Source organism: Hypanus sabinus, assembly GCF_030144855.1.
Source record: "Hypanus sabinus isolate sHypSab1 chromosome X1 unlocalized genomic scaffold, sHypSab1.hap1 SUPER_X1_unloc_4, whole genome shotgun sequence".
Classification (NCBI taxonomy): domain Eukaryota; kingdom Metazoa; phylum Chordata; class Chondrichthyes; order Myliobatiformes; family Dasyatidae; genus Hypanus; species Hypanus sabinus.
The window spans coordinates 437,876-456,935 of NW_026778973.1; the positions used below are offsets into that span (position 1 = coordinate 437,876).

A 19,060-nucleotide genomic window follows, 5' to 3' on the forward strand; every position below is an offset into this window, starting at 1 on the left:
TTACCTTAAAGCCATGTCCTCTTGTACTGAGCAGTGGTGCCCTGGGGAAGAGGTGCTGGCTGTCCACTCTGTCTATTCCTCTTAATATCTTGTACACCTCTATCATGTCTCCTCTTATCCTCCTTCTCTCCAGAGAGTAAAGCCCGAGCTCCCTTAATCTCTGATCATAATGCATACTCTCTAAACCAGGCAGCGTCCTGGTAAATCTCCTCTGTACCCTTTCCAATGCTTCCACATCCTTCCTGTAGTGAGGTGACCAGAACTGGACACAGTACTCCAAGTGTGGCCTAACCAGAGTTTTATAGAGAGTAGGAGTGAGAGCACCAAATTACATACAGCTGTTGGACAACGCGCTTCCAGCAAACAAAACCACAAAGTCCAACGTGTCACTGAAGATTCATTTTCTACATTCCCACTTAGACTTCTTCCCTGCAAATCTTGGCGCTGTCAGTGACGAGCACGGTGAAAGATTTCCCCAGGACATGGAGAAGCGGAATCAGGGCAACTGGAATCCATCAACGCTGGCTGATTATTGTTGGACAGTTAAGCAAGAGGCCTCAGACACTGAGTACAAACGAAAATCATCGACAGGACATTTTAAGCCCAGTTGGACTATTTCAAAGCATCAGCACCATGGTGCAATTAAAGACATTATATTCAATAAAACTTAATTTTTTATTTCTCTAAATTCATACATGGTACAAGTAGTCTGAAATTATAATTTGTGTTCAGCATCAAGTGTCCTATCGTAAAACAAAAAAATCAGAAATTCCGAGGAAGCAACACTAGCGATAAAATTTGTTGTCCAGTGGAATGAATGAAAATAGAAATACAACCGTGAGGAAGGAGGCAGTGTAAAAATGGGAACTGAATTCCACCCCAGCTTAGATCAATAAATGCAATTCCAGAAAGCCAGGAGGCACTGTTAAGAAACGACTTGATTCACTACATGCATTTACAAGTAGAGTACCGTGCAAAAGTCTCAGGCACGCACACACACACACACACACACTCACACACAGATAGACAGACACAGGCACACACACACACACACACACAATTAGACAGACACACATATACATATTTACACACACAGACACACACATACAATTAGACAGACACACATATACATACACACACACAGACATGCACACACAGACTCACACATACACATATACACACACATACAGACACACATACACACACACATATACACACAGACATACACATATACACACACACACACAGATAGACAGACACAGGCACACACACACATACATATACATACACACACACATACACATATACATATATACACACACAGACACATGCACACAGACACACAATTAGACACACATATACATACACACACAGACACACACAGACTCACACACATACACACACATATACACACACATACACACAGACAGACACATACACACACATATACACACAGACATACACATATACACACACACACACACACACACACACACACACACACACACACACACACACACGCACACACCTAAAGTGCCTGGTGAATGTTTGGTTTTGAACTTGAATAACTTGGGAAGGCTAAATGAATGGTCTGTTGAGTTACTGAATGTTTACTGTCACAGATCCTGTAGTTTAGAGTGGGTTAGATGCTGGGCCAAATGTTTTACTGTTGGAAAAGACACAGTTAATGTGCTTATTCATATCGTAGCTTCGGTCTCACTCACCAAACCCGTGAATCTGCATCACACACACAGACACACACACATACAAACACACATACCAAACACATAAACACACACATGCACTCAGACATAGACCCACAAATATACATGCGCGCGCGCGCACACACACACACACACACACACACACACACACACACACACACCAAGACACACATGCACAGACACACACAAACACACACATGTTTCCTATAGTGGTGGAGTCTAGGACCAGAGGACACAGATAGAGCGAATGTGGAGAGGATGTTTCCTATAGTGGGGGAGTCTAGGACTGGAGGACACAGATAGAGTGGATGTGGAGAGGATGTTTCCTGTAGTGGGGGAGTCTAGGACCAGAGGACACAGATAGAGTGGATGTGGAGAGGATGTTTCCTATAGTGGTGGAGTCTAGGACCAGAGGACACAGATAGAGCGAATGTGGAGAGGATGTTTCCTATAGTGGGGGAGTCTAGGACCAGAGGACACAGATAGAGTGGATGTGGAGAGGATGTTTCCTGTAGTGGGGGAGTCTAGGACCAGAGGACACAGATAGAGTGGATGTAGAGAGGATGTTTCCTATAGTGGGGGAGTCTAGGACCAGAGGACACAGATAGAGTGGATGTGGAGAGGATGTTTCCTATAGTGGTGGAGTCTAGGACCAGAGGACGCAGATAGAGTGGATGTGGAGAGGATGTTTCCTACAGTGGTGGAGTCTAGGACCACAGATAGAGTGGATGTGGAGAGGATGTTTCCTGTAGTGGGGGAGTCTAGGACCAGAGGGCACAGATAGAGTGGATGTGGAGAGGATGTTTCCTATAGTGGTGGATTCTAGGACCAGAGGACACAGATAGAGTGGAGGTGCAGAGGATGTTTCCTATAGTGGGGGAGTCTAGGACCAGAGGACACAGATGGAGTGGATGTGGAGAGGATGTTTCCTCAGAATAGGACATCTGTTTAGCTTAGAGACGAGGGGGAATTTCTTTTAGCCAGAGGGTGATGAATCTGTGGAATTCATTTGCACAGACGACTGTGGAAGCCAAGATTTTTGGTAGATTTAAAGTGGAGGTTAATAGGTTCTTGATTAGTCAGGGTGTCAAAGGTTACGGGGAGAACGCAGGAGAATGGGGTTGAGAGGGGATAATAAATCAGCCGTGGTTTAATGTCCAGGTTTTATGGTATATGGACGTCAAAGATTATAGGGAAATTGGGGTTGAGAGGGGGTAATAAATCAGCTATGTTGGTATGGTTTAATTCCACTCCTATATCTTTAGGTCATGGTATATGGACGTCAAAGATTATAGGGACATTGGGTTTGAGAGGGATAATAAATCAGCCGTGATGGACTGGCAGAGCGGAGTGAATCGTCTAATTCTGCTGCTCCTGTTACGTGATCCAGCGCTAGAATTGTCTGAGAGAAGTTTCTTCTGAAGAGGGGAAATTCCAGAGCCAGAGAAATCATTTGCAGGCATCCCCGGCAGGGGTTGGCAGCCATCGCTTGTTAATCATCGAGTGCGAGGTGTGTTTTTTTTCTCCGTCTCCCCAAGTTCGACAAATGGCATTTGGCACCAGTGCTCAGCAGATGAGCCGAGGGGAGTGGTTGCCAGCTCTCCTGGAGAAGGTTCAAGGCTGTAATTCAATCCTGTAATTCTGGACTGTTATAAACTGCTCCAGTTTCTCAGTCCTCGTTTATAGAGTTACCTAAACCCCGCGGTTGGATTTCTGCTTGATAATCACTCCCAGCCGCATGCTGTTTTGATGGAGGTCTGGCAGGGGCCCAGGTTCCTGCAGCCTCTTGGCATCCCTGCCCTTTGCTGAGGCGCACGTTCAGCCCAGGTGACGTGAACTCTTTGCTCCGTGGGCACCGAGTGGGCGTCGGGTTGCCGCGGGCAGACCTCGCTCCCCGCCGACGGATTCAAAGGGGGCTTCGGGGGTTTTGCCCCGTGAGGGGGGGGGTCCACGTCCACTGGTGACACTGCTGTCGGAGGCTGCATCGAAGGTGGTGACGCGTCGTCGGGGGGGGCGGTGGTCGAGGATCCGCGGATCGGGCTGAGTCGGTGCCACTTCGGCAGCCTCTCGCTCAATGGCAGCAAGACCGAGGAGCTGATTATTGACCTCAGGAGAGGAAATGGGTCCTCATCGGAAGGTCAGAGATGGAAAGGGGTCAGCAACGTCAAATTCCTCGATGTTATCACTTCAGCATGCAAAGGCAATTACGAAGAAAGCACAACAGTGCCTCACCTTCTTGAGGAGTTTGGGAAGGTCTACAGCTTTGACGAACTTCTACAGATGTTGTGCAGTGGAGAGAGTTTTAACCGGCTTCAGTTCAGCCTGGGTTGGAAACACCACCGTCCTTGAACGAAGAATCCTCCAAAGAGTTGTGTTTATGGCCCAGCCCACCATGAGTGAAGCCCTTCCAGCCATAGAGCAGGTCTCCACAGATCATTGTTGCAGGAAAGCCCCATCTGCCATCAGGGGCCTCCAGCTCCCAGGACATGCTCTCTTCTCGCTGCTGCCATCAGGAAGGAGGTACAGGAGCCTCAGGACTCACACCACCAGGTTCAGGGACTGTTATTATCCCCTCAACCATCAGGAAGGAGGTACAGGAGCCTCAGGACTCACACCACCAGGTTCAGGAACAGTTATTATCCCCTCAACCATCAGGAAGGAGGTACAGGAGCCTCAGGTCCCACACCATCAGGTTCAGGAACAGTTATTATCCCCTCAACCATCAGGAAGGAGGTACAGGAGCCTCAGGTCCCACACCATCAGGTTCAGGAACAGTTATTACCCCTCGACCATCAGGAAGGAAGTACTGGAGCCTCAGGACCCACACCACCAGGTTCAGGAACAGTTATTATCCCTCAACCATCAGGAAGGAGGTACAGGAGCCTCAGGACTCACACTACCAGGTTCAGGAACAGTTATTATCCCCTCAACCATCAGGAAGGAGGTACAGGAGCCTCAGAACCCACACCACCAAGCTCAGGAACGTTAATACCCCCTCAACCATCAGGAAGAAGGTACAGGAGCCTCAGGGCCCACACCACCTGGTTCAGGAACAGTTATTACCCCTCAAACATCAGGAAGGAGGTACAGGAGCCTCAGGGCCCACACCACCAGGTTCAGGAACAGTTATTACCCCTCAACCATCAGGAAGGAGGTACAGGAGCCTCAGAACCCACACCACCAAGCTCAGTAACGTTAATACCCCCTCAACCATCAGGAAGGAGGTACAGGAGCCTCAGGGCCCACACCACCAGGTTCAGGAACAGTTATTACCCCTCAACCATCAGGAAGGAGATACAGGAGCCTCAGGTCTCACACCACCAGGTTCAGGAACAGTTATTACCCCTCAACCATCAGGAAGGAGGTACAGGAGCCTCAGGGCCCACACCACCAGGTTCAGGAACAGTTATTGCTCCTCAAACATCAGAAAGGAGGTACAGGAACCTCAGGTCCCACACCACCAGGTTCAGGAACAGTTATTACCCCTCAACCATCAGGAAGGAGGTACAGGAGCCTCAGGGCCCACACCACCAGGTTCAGGAACGTTAATACCCCCTCAACCATCAGGAAGAAGGTTCAGGAGCCTCAGGGCCCACACCACCTGCTTCAGGAACAGTTATTACCCCTCAAACATCAGGAAGGAGGTACAGGAGCCTCAGGGCCCACACCACCAGGTTCAGGAACAGTTATTACCCCTCAAACATCAGGAAGGAGGTACAGGAGCCTCAGGGCCCACACCACCAGGGTCAGGAACAGTTATTACCCCTCAAACATCAGGAAGGAGGTACAGGAGCCTCAGGGCCCACACCACCAGGGTCAGGAACAGTTATTACCCCTCAAACATCAGGAAAGAGGTACAGGAGCCTCAGGACCCACACCACCAGGTTCAGGAACAGTTATTACCCCTCAAACATCAGGAAGCAGGTACAGGAGCCTTAGGGCCCACACTGCCAGGGTCAGGAACAGTTATTACCCCTCAACCATCACAGTCCTGAAGAGGGTAACTTGTCTCAACTTCACTTGCCCCTTGCCCCTTCATTGAAATGAAGGGGACAACCTGTGGACTGACCTTCAGAGACTCCTCATATCATATTTGTTGCTTATTTATTATGATTTTGTTTGTTTTTGAATTTGACAGATTTGATGCCTTCTGCACACTGGTTGAACACCCAGGTTGGTGGGGTCTTTCATTGATTCTGTTATGGTTATTATTCAGCTGTGGACTTATTGAGTAAGCCAGCAAGAAATTGAATCATACAGTTGCATGGCGACTTAGGGTATCTGCATCTTGATAATAAATTGATGTTGACAGCAGTATCTGATACTGGCGGTCATTTTTGTCCACCTCAGCTCTTACGGGCCTGAAGGGTGCCTCCGTGGAGCCCCAGTGTTGAGCAAACCAAGCTCCTTCTCGGAGAGGACTGGGGGGTCCGTCCCATCTCGGAGAGGACTGGGGGGTCCGTCCCGTCTCGGAGAGGACTGGGGGGTCCGTCCCGTCTCAGAGAGGACTGGGGGGTCCGTCCCGTCTCAGTGAGGACTGGGGGGTCCGTCCCATCTCGGAGAGGACTGGGGGGGGTCCGTCCCGTCACAGTGAGGACTGGGGGTCCGTCCCGTCTCGGAGAGGACTGGGGGGTCCGTCCCATCTCGGAGAGGACTGGGGGGTCCGTCCCGTCTCAGTGAGGACTGGGGGTCCGTCCCGTCTCGGAGAGGACTGGGGGGTCCGTCCCATCTCGGAGAGGACTGGGGGGTCCGTCCCATCACAGTGAGGACTGGGGGGTCCGTCCCGTCTCGGAGAGGACTGGGGGGTCCGTCCCATCTCAGAGAGGACTGGGGGGTCCGTCCCATCACAGTGAGGACTGGGGGGTCCGTCCCGTCTCGGAGAGGACTGGGGGGTCCGTCCCGTCACAGTGAGGACTGGGGGGTTCGTCCCATCTCGGAGAGGACTGGGGGGTCCGTCCCATCACAGAGAGGACCTGGGGGTCCGTCTCGTCTCGGAGAGGACTGGGGGGTCCGTCCCGTCACAGTGAGGATGGGGGACTGTCCCGTCTCGGTGAGGATGGGGGGGGGGGGTCTGTCCCATCTCGGTGAGGACTGGGGGGTCCGTCCCGTCACAGTGAGGATGGGGGACTGTCCCGTCTCGGTGAGGATGGGGGGGGTGATCTGTCCCATCTCGTTGAGGACTGGGGGGTCCATCCCGTCGCGGAGAGGACTGGGGGGTCCGTCCCGTCGCGGAGAGGACTGGGGGGTCCGTCCCATCACAGTGAGGACTGGGGGGTCCGTCCCGTCTCGGAGAGGACTGGGGGGTCCGTCCCGTCACAGTGAGGACTGGGGGGTCCGTCCCATCTCGGAGAGGACTGGGGGGTCCGTCCCGTCACAGTGAGGACTGGGGGGTCCGTCCCGTCACAGTGAGGATGGGGGACTGTCCCGTCTCGGAGAGGACTGGGGGGTCCGTCCCGTCACAGTGAGGACTGGGGGGTCCGTCCCATCTCGGAGAGGACTGGGGGGTCCGTCCCATCACAGTGAGGACTGGGGGGTCCGTCCCATCTCGGAGAGGACTGGGGGGTCCGTCCCGTCACAGTGAGGACTGGGGGGTCCGTCCCGTCACAGTGAGGATGGGGGACTGTCCCGTCTCGGTGAGGATGGGGGGGTGATCTGTCCCATCTCGTTGAGGACTGGGGGGACCGTCCCGTCGCGGAGAGGACTGGGGGGTCCGTCCCATCACAGTGAGGACTGGGGGGTCCGTCCCGTCTCGGAGAGGACTGGGGGGTCCGTCCCGTCACAGTGAGGACTGGGGGGTCCGTCCCGTCTCGGAGAGGACTGGGGGGTCCGTCCCGTCACAGTGAGGATGGGGGACTGTCCCGTCTCGGTGAGGACGGGAAGGGGGAGTCTGTCCCGACTCGGTGAGGACTGGGGGGACTGTCCCATCACAGTGAGGACGGAGAACTGTCCCGTTACGGTGTGGGTGGCAGGACTGTTCTTTTGGACATGTCTGCATGACGCCTCCCCTCAGCTTAATCGAGGCATGCCCTGCAGCTCAGTCTGTTTTGCAGTAAGTCTGTCATTTGCGGCATTAGCTTTACCTGTAATTCTCTGCTAAGTGCTGCCTTTACTAAAATAACTCGTATGACCAGCAACTGAAGTTTAAAGCAAGTTCACTTTTGAAGGCCACATATGTCATCACGTTACCTTCATGTTCATTAACTTTTTCATTCGTGTCTATCTAACTCTCTCTCTGTCTATCTATCTGCCTATTTATCTATCTATTTCTTGGTCTATTGAGAAACACCGCGGAGTCGTCTCTTCCCCCCCCCCCACCTCGATCTGAGCCCCCCCAAGCATGCCTGACTTTAACCCTAGCCGATTCAGGATGGCCAGTTAGGCTGCGAACCGCTCTGTTTTGGGACGGTGGGAGGAAACCGGAGTACCGGGTGGAGATCCACGCAGCCACAGGCAGAACGTACAGGCAGCAGCGGGAATCGGGCCCCAGTCACTGAAACGGCGAGGCATCGTGCTGGCCGGTACATTGCCAGGCCCTCCCACGCGGTTTTCTTGCAGGAATTTCTAGTAGAACTGGGAAGTGCAAGTGAGTCAACCTTTTGCAGTTCCGGTCTCCTTACCTGAGGGACACGGTGCAGATGCGGACCTGAGGCCCCTGTACCTCCTTCCTGATGGTTGGGGGGTAATAACTGTTCCTGAACTTGGTGGTGTGGGTCCTGAGGCTCCTGTACCTCCTTCCCGATGGTTGAGGGGTAATAACTGTTCCTGAACCTGGTGGTGTGGGTCCTGAGGCTCCTGTACCTCCTTCCCGATGGTTGGGGGGTAATAACTGTTCCTGAACTTGGTGGTGTGGGTCCTGAGGCTCCTGTACCTCCTTCCAGATGGTTGAGGGGTAATAACTGTTCCTGAACCTGGTGGTGTGTGTCCTGAGGCTCCTGTACCTCCTTCCGGATGGTTGAGGGGGTAATAACTGTTTCTGAACCTGGTGGTGTGGGTCCTGAGGCTCCTGTACCTCCTTCCTGATGGTTGAGGGGTGGTAACTGTTCCTGAACCTGGTGGGGTGGGTCCTGAGGCTCCTGTAACTCCTTCCTGATGGTTGAGGGGGTAATAACTGTCCCTGAACCTGGTGGTGTGGGTCCTGAGGCTCCTGTACCCCCTTCCTGATGGTTGATGGGTAATAACTGTTCATGACCCTGGTGGTGTGGGTCCTGAGGCTCCTGTACCTCCTCCCTGATGGTAACAGTGAGAAGAGATCATGTCCTGGGGGTCCTTGATGACGGACACTGCTTTCCTGTGACAGTGCTCCTTGCAGATGTGCTCAAGGCTGGGGAGAGCTTTCCCTTTGGTGGAACTACCTTTAGGGAGGGGGTGCAGAATTGAGGAAGTGTTGGGTGGGTGTGTGTGGGGAGGGAGGGGTTGTTGGAGGTGAAACCCTTGAATGTGCCTGACCTCTTCACCTCCTGGAGGAAATGGCTGCGGCCCAGCCAAGTTGGAGTAGAGAGCTTCATTTTTCTCGGTCAAGACTAGGTCCTTGTTTGGCTGGTAATTGCGTAGTGCATGAGATGGTAATCTGGATACAACTCCGCGCCTTCTGCCGGGACCACATCTGTTCGATTAGCATAAGCATATTTAAGCAGTTTGTTGTTTTTGTAGACAATGGAACATGGTTGGCTTCAATGGCAACCGTTCAGATAACAGACTCCAGTTATTTCACTTCAGCCTTGTCTCATACATCAATGTCATGCCTAAACATTTGCAGGCCATTATTTAATTCAGAATTCAGTTGGTTCTGGAGCCGTGCCATACTTGGAAAGTGCTCTGATTGGGGACTGAGGTTTGTTCCCTTGTTAGACATTTCACAGATCAACGTGGCCAATGCCAAGAGGGCCGGGGAACTGCTCTGAATTTATCGAGGACACGGGGAAGCTCGGCATCGATACCCAGGCGCGGCAGAGACTCTTGATATCTATTAACCCCCGCAAATTGATGATGTAAATATGGACAGGAGGCAGGGCCGGTGGGATGATTTATGGTTTGTACACAGTCAAAAGATTCAGTCCTGGCTGGACTGGAGTTAGAAAAATGAAAAAGAAAACACACAACTTTGCTATATTTGCATTTTAACTGTTGAATGACTCTTTCCATTTGACCACCTCCAACAATAACAGAGAAGTCCGTCAGCACTTGGCAGTACTAGGAAGGAGTGGCTCCAATTTGTCCTCTGGTAAATGAAGAAAGGTTTTTTTTTGATGGATTTAACATAAGTGCAGCTATGTTCTTTTTCACTCTCTCTCTCTCCCGTGCCGACGTCGTGGAATGTTCAGAAGGGCTGAGGGGAGACAGCCCGGGAGGGGGCAACGGGCCATCGGCTGCGTGTGGAAGGGCCGCCGAGCAAGAGCTGTGGCCCCCTCCTCTCCGAAGAGAGGGTCACGGCCTGAAACTGCCTGACCGGCTGAGTTCTTCCGGCGTTTCACCGGCATTGTCAGTGTCTGCAGACGTGCTCAGCTTTATGGTTGGCACCCTCCCCTCTTCTTCCATTCTCCCCCTCTTAACACTCAGTCACTTAGTCACTGAAATGTCCCCACAACCCACGGGCTCCCTTTCAAGGAGTCTTGTTCTGGAGATCCACTGCTTACTTTTTTATTATTATAATTATTCCTTCTCTTATTTGTGCAGTTTGCCATCTCCTGCACCCAGTTTAGGCAGTCTTTCACTGATTCTGTTGGGGTTGTCCTACTATAGATCTACTAAGTATTAAAATAAACTTCACGGTTGTCGTGTACGTACTTCGATATTCAAGTTTGCTTTGAACTTTGAACTTCTTAGACTCCTCACCTGCCTATCACCTCCTCCTGGTGCCCCTCTTCCTTCCCTTTCTCCCACTCTCCTCCCCAATCAGATCCCTTCTTCTGCCAGTCACCACCCGGCTTCTTGCTTCATTCCCCCCTCCCCCATCCACACACACCATACCCCTCACACATTTCACTGCAGGTCTCGATGTGACAACTTTGCAAACTTCCTAAATCCTTGTAAGCTCCACACCCACCGCCAGCCAGTTCTCCATCCAGGCCCTTGCCGTTTTGCGACAGCTGTAGGGTGCAGCAGGTAAAACGTATTAGAAATTACAATAAGGCATACATATTAACAAAACAAGTAGTGAGGTAGGGTTCACGGGTTCAATGTCCATTCTACAATCAGACAGCAGTGGGGAAGAAGCTGTTCCTGAATCGTTGAGTGTGTGTCTTCAGGCTCCTGTACCTCCTCCCTGATGGCAGAGGGGAAGAAGCTGTTCCTGAATCGTTGAGAGTGTGTCTTCAGGCTCCTGTACCTCCTCCCTGATGGCAGAGGGGAAGAAACTGTTCCTGAATCGCTGAGTGTGTGCCTTCAGGCTCCTGTACCTCCTCCCTGATGGCAGAGGGGAAGAAGCTGTTCCTGAATCGCTGAGTGTGTGCCTTCAGGCTCCTGTACCTCATCCCTGATGGTGGTAATGGGATTATAGTGATCATTCAAGACGGATGCTGCCTTTTTCAGGCATTGCCTTTTGAAGGTGTCCTGGGTGCTGGGGAGGCCAGTGCCCGTGATGGAGCTGACTGAGTTTACAACTTTCTGCAGCTTTTTCTGATCCTGTGCAGACGGTGATGCAGCCTGCTCAAATGCTCTCCATGGTATATCTGTAGGAATTTGCTGGGTGAGTAAAGAAAGCCTCGAGCACATTGGTCTTCATAAATCTCAAGTATTGAACACAGGAGACGGGATGTTATGTTGAAGTTCTGTAAGACACTGGTGAGGCATAATATGGAGTGTTGTGTGCAGTTTTGGTGTCCTAGCTACAGGAAAGATGTAAATAAGGTTGAAAGAGTACAGGAAAAATTTACAAGAATGTTGCTGGGTCCGGAGGACCTGAGTTATAAGGAAAGACTATTTAGACAGACAGACAGACAGACATACTTTATTGATCCCGAGGGAAATTGGGGTTTGTTACAGTTGCACCAACCAAGAATGGTGAAGAAATATAGCAATATAAAACCATAAATAATTAAATAATAATAAGTAAGTTATGCCAAGTGGGAAAATGTCCAGGACCAGCCTATTGGCTCAGGGTGTCTGACACTCTGAGGGAGGAGTTGTAAAGTTTGATGACCACAGGCGGGAATGACTTCCTGTGACGCTCAGTGTTGCATCTCGGTGGAATGAGTCTCTGGCTGAATGTACTCCTGTGCCTAACCAGTACATTATGGAGTGGATGGGAGACATTGTCCAAGATGGCATCCAACTTGGACAGCATCCTCTTTTCAGACACAACCGTCAGAGAGTCCAGTTCCACCCCCACAACATCACTGGCCTTACCAATGAGTTTGTTGATTCTGTTGGTGTCTGCTACCCTCAGCCTGTTGCCCCACCACACAACAGCAAACATGATATCACTGGCCACCACAGACTCTTAGAACATACTCAGCATCGTCCGGCAGATGTTAAAGGACCTTGTTCTCCTCAGGAAGTAGACTTCATTAAGGACTTTATTCCTTGGAATGTAGAAGATTGAGGGGAGAATTGATAGAGGCTCCCCCCTCTCTTCCCTCCCTCGGTATAGATCAGTTAAAAGCAAGCAGGTTTTTTTCACCGAGGTTGGCTTGTAGACCCTGTGACCAGAGGTCATGGGTTAAAGGGTGAAAGGTGAAAAGTTCAAGGGGAAGTGGGGGGAGAAATATCTTTGCTTGGGGGGTGGTGAGAGTGGGGGACGAGCTCCGTTTTGATCTTCAGCAGAAGTTTGGCTGGGTAGGAGGATGTTAGGGGCGACGGGCCGGGTGCTGGCCAATGGGACTAGGCAGATTAAACGGTTCGACACAGACTAGATGGGCTGAACGGCCTGTTTCTCTGCTGTTTCTTTCTCAGATTCTGCGCCTCTGGTTATTGGTGACACAGCAAGTCTTGTTCCTGCCCACCCCCCAAATGAAACATGACTCTTTCAAGACCGCTGTAACCTGTAGTCACAAATTCTGTACATTTCCAGGTGGATAGTTTTGTTTCACTGACTTCTCTTCTCTTCTTTTCCAGATATCAGCAAGAGCTCCAGGTCAAAGGTAAGCGGGAGTGGAATTTAAGGCTGGGGAGCAGCTTTTGCTGATGGGAGTTTATTGAGTGGGCGAGGCTGGTGTCGGCCGCATTGGTGTTGCTGAAAGCGTTATCACTCGGGACTAGACAGAGATAACAGCAGGGCTGCACGGTCGAAGGCAAGCTGTTCTCAGCTCTGGGGGAATCAGGCCTGTCTATTGCAAGGCCACGACGCTCAACCCTCACCTTTAAAAACTTTATCCGCTGTCTGTGTATGAGAGATTCGCCGCGGTGTGTTGGGCAGGGCGCGAGATGCGATGAACGTTCGGCAGTCACACCAAAACAAAAGATAAAAAGAAGTTTGAGAGGGAAGTTTACGGATACGGGATAAAACATGTGCATGATCACACGAATACCAGCTTGTAATTGAAGTGGTAAACGGCATTCTAAAACGTGGCTTGGAGTGGAGGGGTGGATCGGGTTAATCGCCTGGGAGAGGGAACTCTTAAGGTGGCACCGAGTTTTTTTGTTTTAGTCAAGCTTCTGTCGCACCTTGAGGTGAAAGGGCCGGCAGTGGCAGAAGAGCATGGGTGTCCAGGGCTGTGAGTGATGCAGGCTTTGAGAGGCTGGTTGGATGGGGTTCCCAAAGGTTTTCTTTTCCCCCCCGCCCGCTTCTTTGACCTGGACGCATAGGAGTCCTGCAGCGATGGTAAAGTGCAGCCATTGAACTTCTGTGCCGACCTGACCGTTGCCTGTAGTTTTTGTGTACAGGCGTACTTTATTGATCCCGAGGGAAACTGGGTGTAAGCTGTGTATTTCTTTTCAAAGTATTAAACCGATAGAAATCATCAAGAATCAGTATCAGATATATATCAGCATCATATATACAAAATGAGACTCAGAGATACCCTGGTACACCTGGACACTGCCGGCTAATGCGAATATCTGATCAGCCAATCGCGGGACAGCAACTCGATGCCTGCGAGCACCCGGACACGGGCACGACGTTCAGCCGTTGTTCGTGACCCAAACATCAGAATGGGGGGAGAAATGTGATCTAGGTGACCTCGACCGTGTGAAATGATTGTCGGTGCCAGACGGGGTGGTCTCAGTGTCCCAGAAACTGCCGGGATTTTCACGCGCAGTCGTCTCAAGTGTTGCTACAGAGAGTGGCGCGGGAGGAAGGAAACGGCCGGTGGGCGGCAGTCCTGGGGGTGAAAGGGAGAGAGGTCGGAGGAGAAGGGCCAGGCTGGTTCAAAGCCGACCGTAACTCTAACCGCGCCTCGCAGGAGCGTCTCTGAACGCGCGGCAGCAAAACGCAGGGCTCGACACTTTGACAATGAACGTCCTTTGAGCAGACACCCGGCGGTCACTTCGTCAGGTGCGAGGGATGAATAAAGGGTGAATCTCTGGCCTAACCTTCACGGCGAGACCCCTCGTGAACTGCGTTGATTTGAGCCGGCAGCCAGCGCCGTCCGAGGGTTGTGCCGGAGGGGGCCGCTGTCTTTCTGCCACTGACATTGCAAGCCCGCCACTCACTACCCCTAACCCGGGAGGAGACAAACAGCCAGAGGACGCATTGCAGAGCTCCTCACGGACAGCTGTCGCTGAAGAGCAGTAATGTTGTAGATCAGAAGCTCACGGACCTTTCTCGTGCCGCGGACCCCTATCTTTCATCGATAGGGAACCCCTACAGTGGAGAGAGAGCCTACGAGGAGTGGGCGTTTCCTAGAGCGAAGGAATCTGGGACCCAGAGGGCACAGCCTCGGAACACAAGGATGCCCCTTTAGCGCTTACAAGGACAGGTGTGTGAAAAGGGGCCCGAAGGATCACTGGGGACCCGAGTCACCCCAACCACAAACTGTTCCAGCTGCTACCATCCGGGAAATGGTACGGCAGCATAAAAGCCAGGACCAACAGGCTCCGGGACAGCTTCTTCCACCAGGCCGTCAGACTGAGTGTACTCTGTATTACATTGACTGTTCTGTTCATGATTGCACATTCCACATTTAGATGGAGGTGTAACGCGAAGATTTTTACTCCTCGTGGGTGTGGAGGATGTGAGAAATAAAGTCAATTCATTTCAAACTGGCACCAAAAAGAAAGGTTGGGAGACCCCTGCTTTAGAACGGAGATGAGGAGGAATTTCTTTTGCCAAGAGGGTGGAGAATCTGCGGAATTAGTTGACACAGACGGCTGTGGAGGGTCTGTTGAAAGTGGGGGTTGATAGGTTCTTGATTGGCAAGGGTGTCGAAGGGTGTTACGGAGAGATGGCAGGAGAATGAGTTTGAGAGGAGATAGCAGATCAGCCATGATGGAGCAGACTCGATGGGCTGAATGGCCACAATTCTGACGGACTCTTGTTGCCTCTTAGAAAGGTGTGGATTAAGTGGTGGAAGTCTTGTAAATAAGTATTTTAGAAACACAGAAAACCTACAGCACAATACAGGCCCTTCGGCCCACAAAGCTGTGCCGAACATGTCCCTACCTTAGAAATTACTACACTTACCCATAGCCCTCTATTTTTCTGAGCTCCATTTACCTGTCCAGGATTCTCTTAAATGACCCTCTCGTATCCGCCTCCACCACCGTCACCGGCAGCCCATTCCACACACTCACCACTCTCTGAGTAAAAAACTTACCCCTGACATCTCCTCTGTACCTACTCCCCAGCACCTTAAAACTATGCCCTCTCGTGTTAGCCATTCCAACCCTGGGGAAAAAGCCTCTGACTATCCACACGATCAATGCCTCTCATCATCTTGTACGCCTCTATCAGGTCACCTCTCATCCTCCGTCACTCCAAGGAGAAAAGGCCGAGTTCACTCAACCTATTCTCATAAGGCATGCTCCCCAATCCAGGCAACATCCTTGTAAATCTCCTCTGCACCATTTCTATGGCTTCCACGTCCCTCCTGTAGTGAGGCGACCAGAACTGAACACAGTACTCCAAGTGGGGTCTGACCAGGATCCTATATCGCTGCAACATTACCTCTCAGCCCCTAAATTCAATTCAACAATTGATGAAGGCCAATACACCATACGCCTTCTTAACCACAGAGTCAACCTGCGCAGCTGCTTTGAGTGTCTGACGGACTCGGACCCCAGGATCCCTCTGATCCTCCACACTGCCAAGAGCCTTGCCAAGCAAGAGGGCAGCAAAGTAAATTTTATTATCGGTGTACGTTTATGTCACCATATACAGCCTCGAGATCCATTTTCTCACTGTGTTTATGAAGGATAAACCATATTTATTAAATAAAGTTTATTAGATGATAAATAAACTTTATTTATTTATTACAGTATTTATTAAAGTTTGGCACATGTTACACTGAACTTTGAAAGTACATTTGTCTAATCGTGGTAATTAATTACTTGCTGTTACACCAGCGGCATTTTGGGACGGCATCTCCCTGATGTTCCGGGCTTTCCTTTATTCTGTCAGTGGCTCTCTCTCGTTTTTCACCACCGTCGGTCACGCCAGTCCCAGCCGGAGGCTGTGCGAGTAGATCGCAAACGCATCGTAAGTAGATCGTAAGATCGAGACGCAAGTGCTATTGCAAACGGAAAGGGCGGGGAGTATCGTCACGGTCCGGCACGGGAAGAAGAGGGGAAAATCCTGCAGAACCTGGTGAACACAAGCCAGTCCAGCGCAGGAAAAACCCCCCCACCCCCACCACTGAGCACGTCTGCACAATGGCAGGGGAGCAGCATCTGCCATCAGAGATCCCCACCATCCAGGCCATGCTCTCCTCTCCCCTCAACACTGCCATCCGGCCTGGAGGTACGGGGGCCTCAGGACCCACACCACCAGGTTCAGGGACAGTTACTACCCCTCAACCATCAGGAAGGAGGTACAGGAGCCTCAGGACCCACACCACCAGGTTCAGGAACAGTTATTACCCCTCAACCATCAGGAAGGAGGTATGGGAGCCTCAGGACCCACACCACCAGGTTCAGGAACAGTTATCACCCCTCAACCATCAGGAAGGAGGTACAGGAGCCTCAGGACCCACACCACCAGGTTCAGGGACAGTTAGTACCCCTCAACCATCAGGAAGGTGGTGCGGGGGCCTCAGGACCCACACCACCAGGTTCAGGGACAGTTATTACCCCTCAACCATCAGGAAGGAGGTACGGGAGCCTCAGGACCCACACCACCAGGTTCAGGGACAGTTATCACCCCTCAGCCATCAGGAAGGAGGTACAGGAGCCTCAGGACCCACACCACCAGGTTCAGGGACAGTTATTACCCCTCAACCATCAGGAAGGAGGTACGGGAGCCTCAGGACCCACACCACCAGGTTTAGGGACAGTTATCACCCCTCAGCCATCAGGAAGGAGGTACAGGAGCCTCAGGACCCACACCACCAGGTTCAGGGACAGTTATTACCCCTCAACCATCAGGAAGGAGGCACAGGAGCCTCTGGTCCCACACCACCAGGTTCAGGAACAGTTATTACCCATCAACCATCAGGAGGGAGATACAGGAGCCTCGGACCCACACCACCAGGTTCAGGAACAGTTATTGCTCCTCAACCATCAGGCTCCTGAACCGGGGTGGATAACTTCACCCACCTCAACTCGGAACTGATTTTCCGACCTATGGACTCACTTTCAAGTCAGTGTGATTTATTTGCATTTTCACAGTTGCACTCCCTTCCACCCTGTTTGCTCGCCCGTCTTCGACTATGTGGAGCGCGTCGTTGATTCTGCCGTACAGCTTCGTCCCGTTGTGAATGCCGGCGAGGAAATGGAGCTGAGGGTCGTGCACGGTGACATGCAGGCACTTTGGGGTGGGGGGGGGGGGCAGCGCGACGCTTTACAGTCACGGGAGACCCGGGTTCGATTCTCGCCGCTGCCCTTAAGGAGCTTGTAAGCCCCCAGTCCAGAGACGGGACGTTTGGTGGGATAATTGGCCATTGTAAACTGTCCCTTGACTAGGCTCAGATTACCTTGGAAGGGCAACATCTCAATTAAACTTTGAGCGGGACTGAAGCGGCCCCCTGCCCCCCTGGTCCCTCACTGTGATCCAGAACACCTCGGTGGAGTATTCACTCTGTGGGAAAGTGATAACGCAGAAATGCTATGGGGGTGGGGGGGAAGAAAAGTTCGCCTCTTACTGGTGGCTTCCATATATTTTGACATCTTAGCCCCTGCCTCCCATTGCGGAGAGGTTGATACCAAACACCACGGTTCAGCTGTAAATTACACAACAGTCTGCAAATTACAACCTGCTGTGCGTGAGATACTTCACTCAGTACTTGCTCAAAACTACGGCATACTTTCAATATCTGTACTGTTTCTCACACACTGTAAACGACTTTCATCTGCAAAGTAATTAGCAGACTATGTGGCTTCTACTGCCTCCTGTGAAATTACTGCCCACGTTCTCTCTTTTCACCCCCCCCCCCCGGCTTTCTCTCACAAATAAAAGGGTTTTTAACAAATCCCCGAGCTGCCATTTGGTCTGTGTCATTAGTTTTTAAAAGTTTTGAAATGTGATTCTAATTTCGGGGCCGCGGCTCCTGTACAGGAAACTGTGAGTAACTGCGCCGTTATAGTCCCCTGCCCCCTACGGCCCCCCAGCCTGCCACACTGAGGGCTTGGTTGGTCGGGGACAACCGTGGACGTTGCGTCCCGGCTGTCCGGATACACAAGCCAGGGCAGTATGATACGGAGAGTGAGCTGTTGCCCGTGTAGCGGGCTCCCCCTCTCCACGCAGCCGATGAACCCAAAGGAACGGCAGAGACCGATACAGTCTGGCACCGGGAGTTGCCGGTCAGCGTTGAACTCAACGTAGGACTGCCTCAGGGACTCCAGCTCCGGATTTTCCCCTCGGGGTTCACTCCCGAAGCCTCCCCCGTGAGTGGGCATCTTCTCCTTCACGTGCCTCGCCCGTTACACCCTTGGGCGATCAAGGTTTCCACATCAAACAATCCCACGCTGCGTCAATGATATATCGCACACTTGGACCTGTGGGTTCTCCCACAGTGTCCATATATCTCCTTCACCTTCCTCTTCCGCGTTTCCCAGGCATTCCATTTCCCCCTTTCTGACGACATGGCCCAGGAATTTAAGTTTCCTCTCATTTAATGCTCTCATTAAAGATCTTTTTGTACGGGCACGTTGGGGTACCGCCTCATTACCCTGTTACCCTGTCTCGATACGGTATTTTCAGCGTTCTGCTAAGAAACCTCTCGTTTATTCAAACTAGAGGACATGATTTGAGAGTTAGGGGGCAGAAGTTTAAGGGAAACACGAGGGGGTATTTCTTTACTCAGAGT

At 51.6% G+C, this 19,060-nt stretch overlaps 1 protein-coding gene across 1 annotated transcript in view; it reads left to right on the forward strand.

Moving 5' to 3' along the window:
- The window catches only part of LOC132385646 (src kinase-associated phosphoprotein 2-like), a 410,120-nt gene that overhangs the window by 55,998 nt on the left and 335,062 nt on the right, over positions 1-19,060 (forward strand). The window contains exon 3 of the mRNA XM_059957835.1: positions 12,777-12,802. Within this exon, the coding sequence (XP_059813818.1) occupies positions 12,777-12,802 (26 nt within the window). The remainder of the gene's footprint in view (positions 1-12,776; positions 12,803-19,060) is intronic.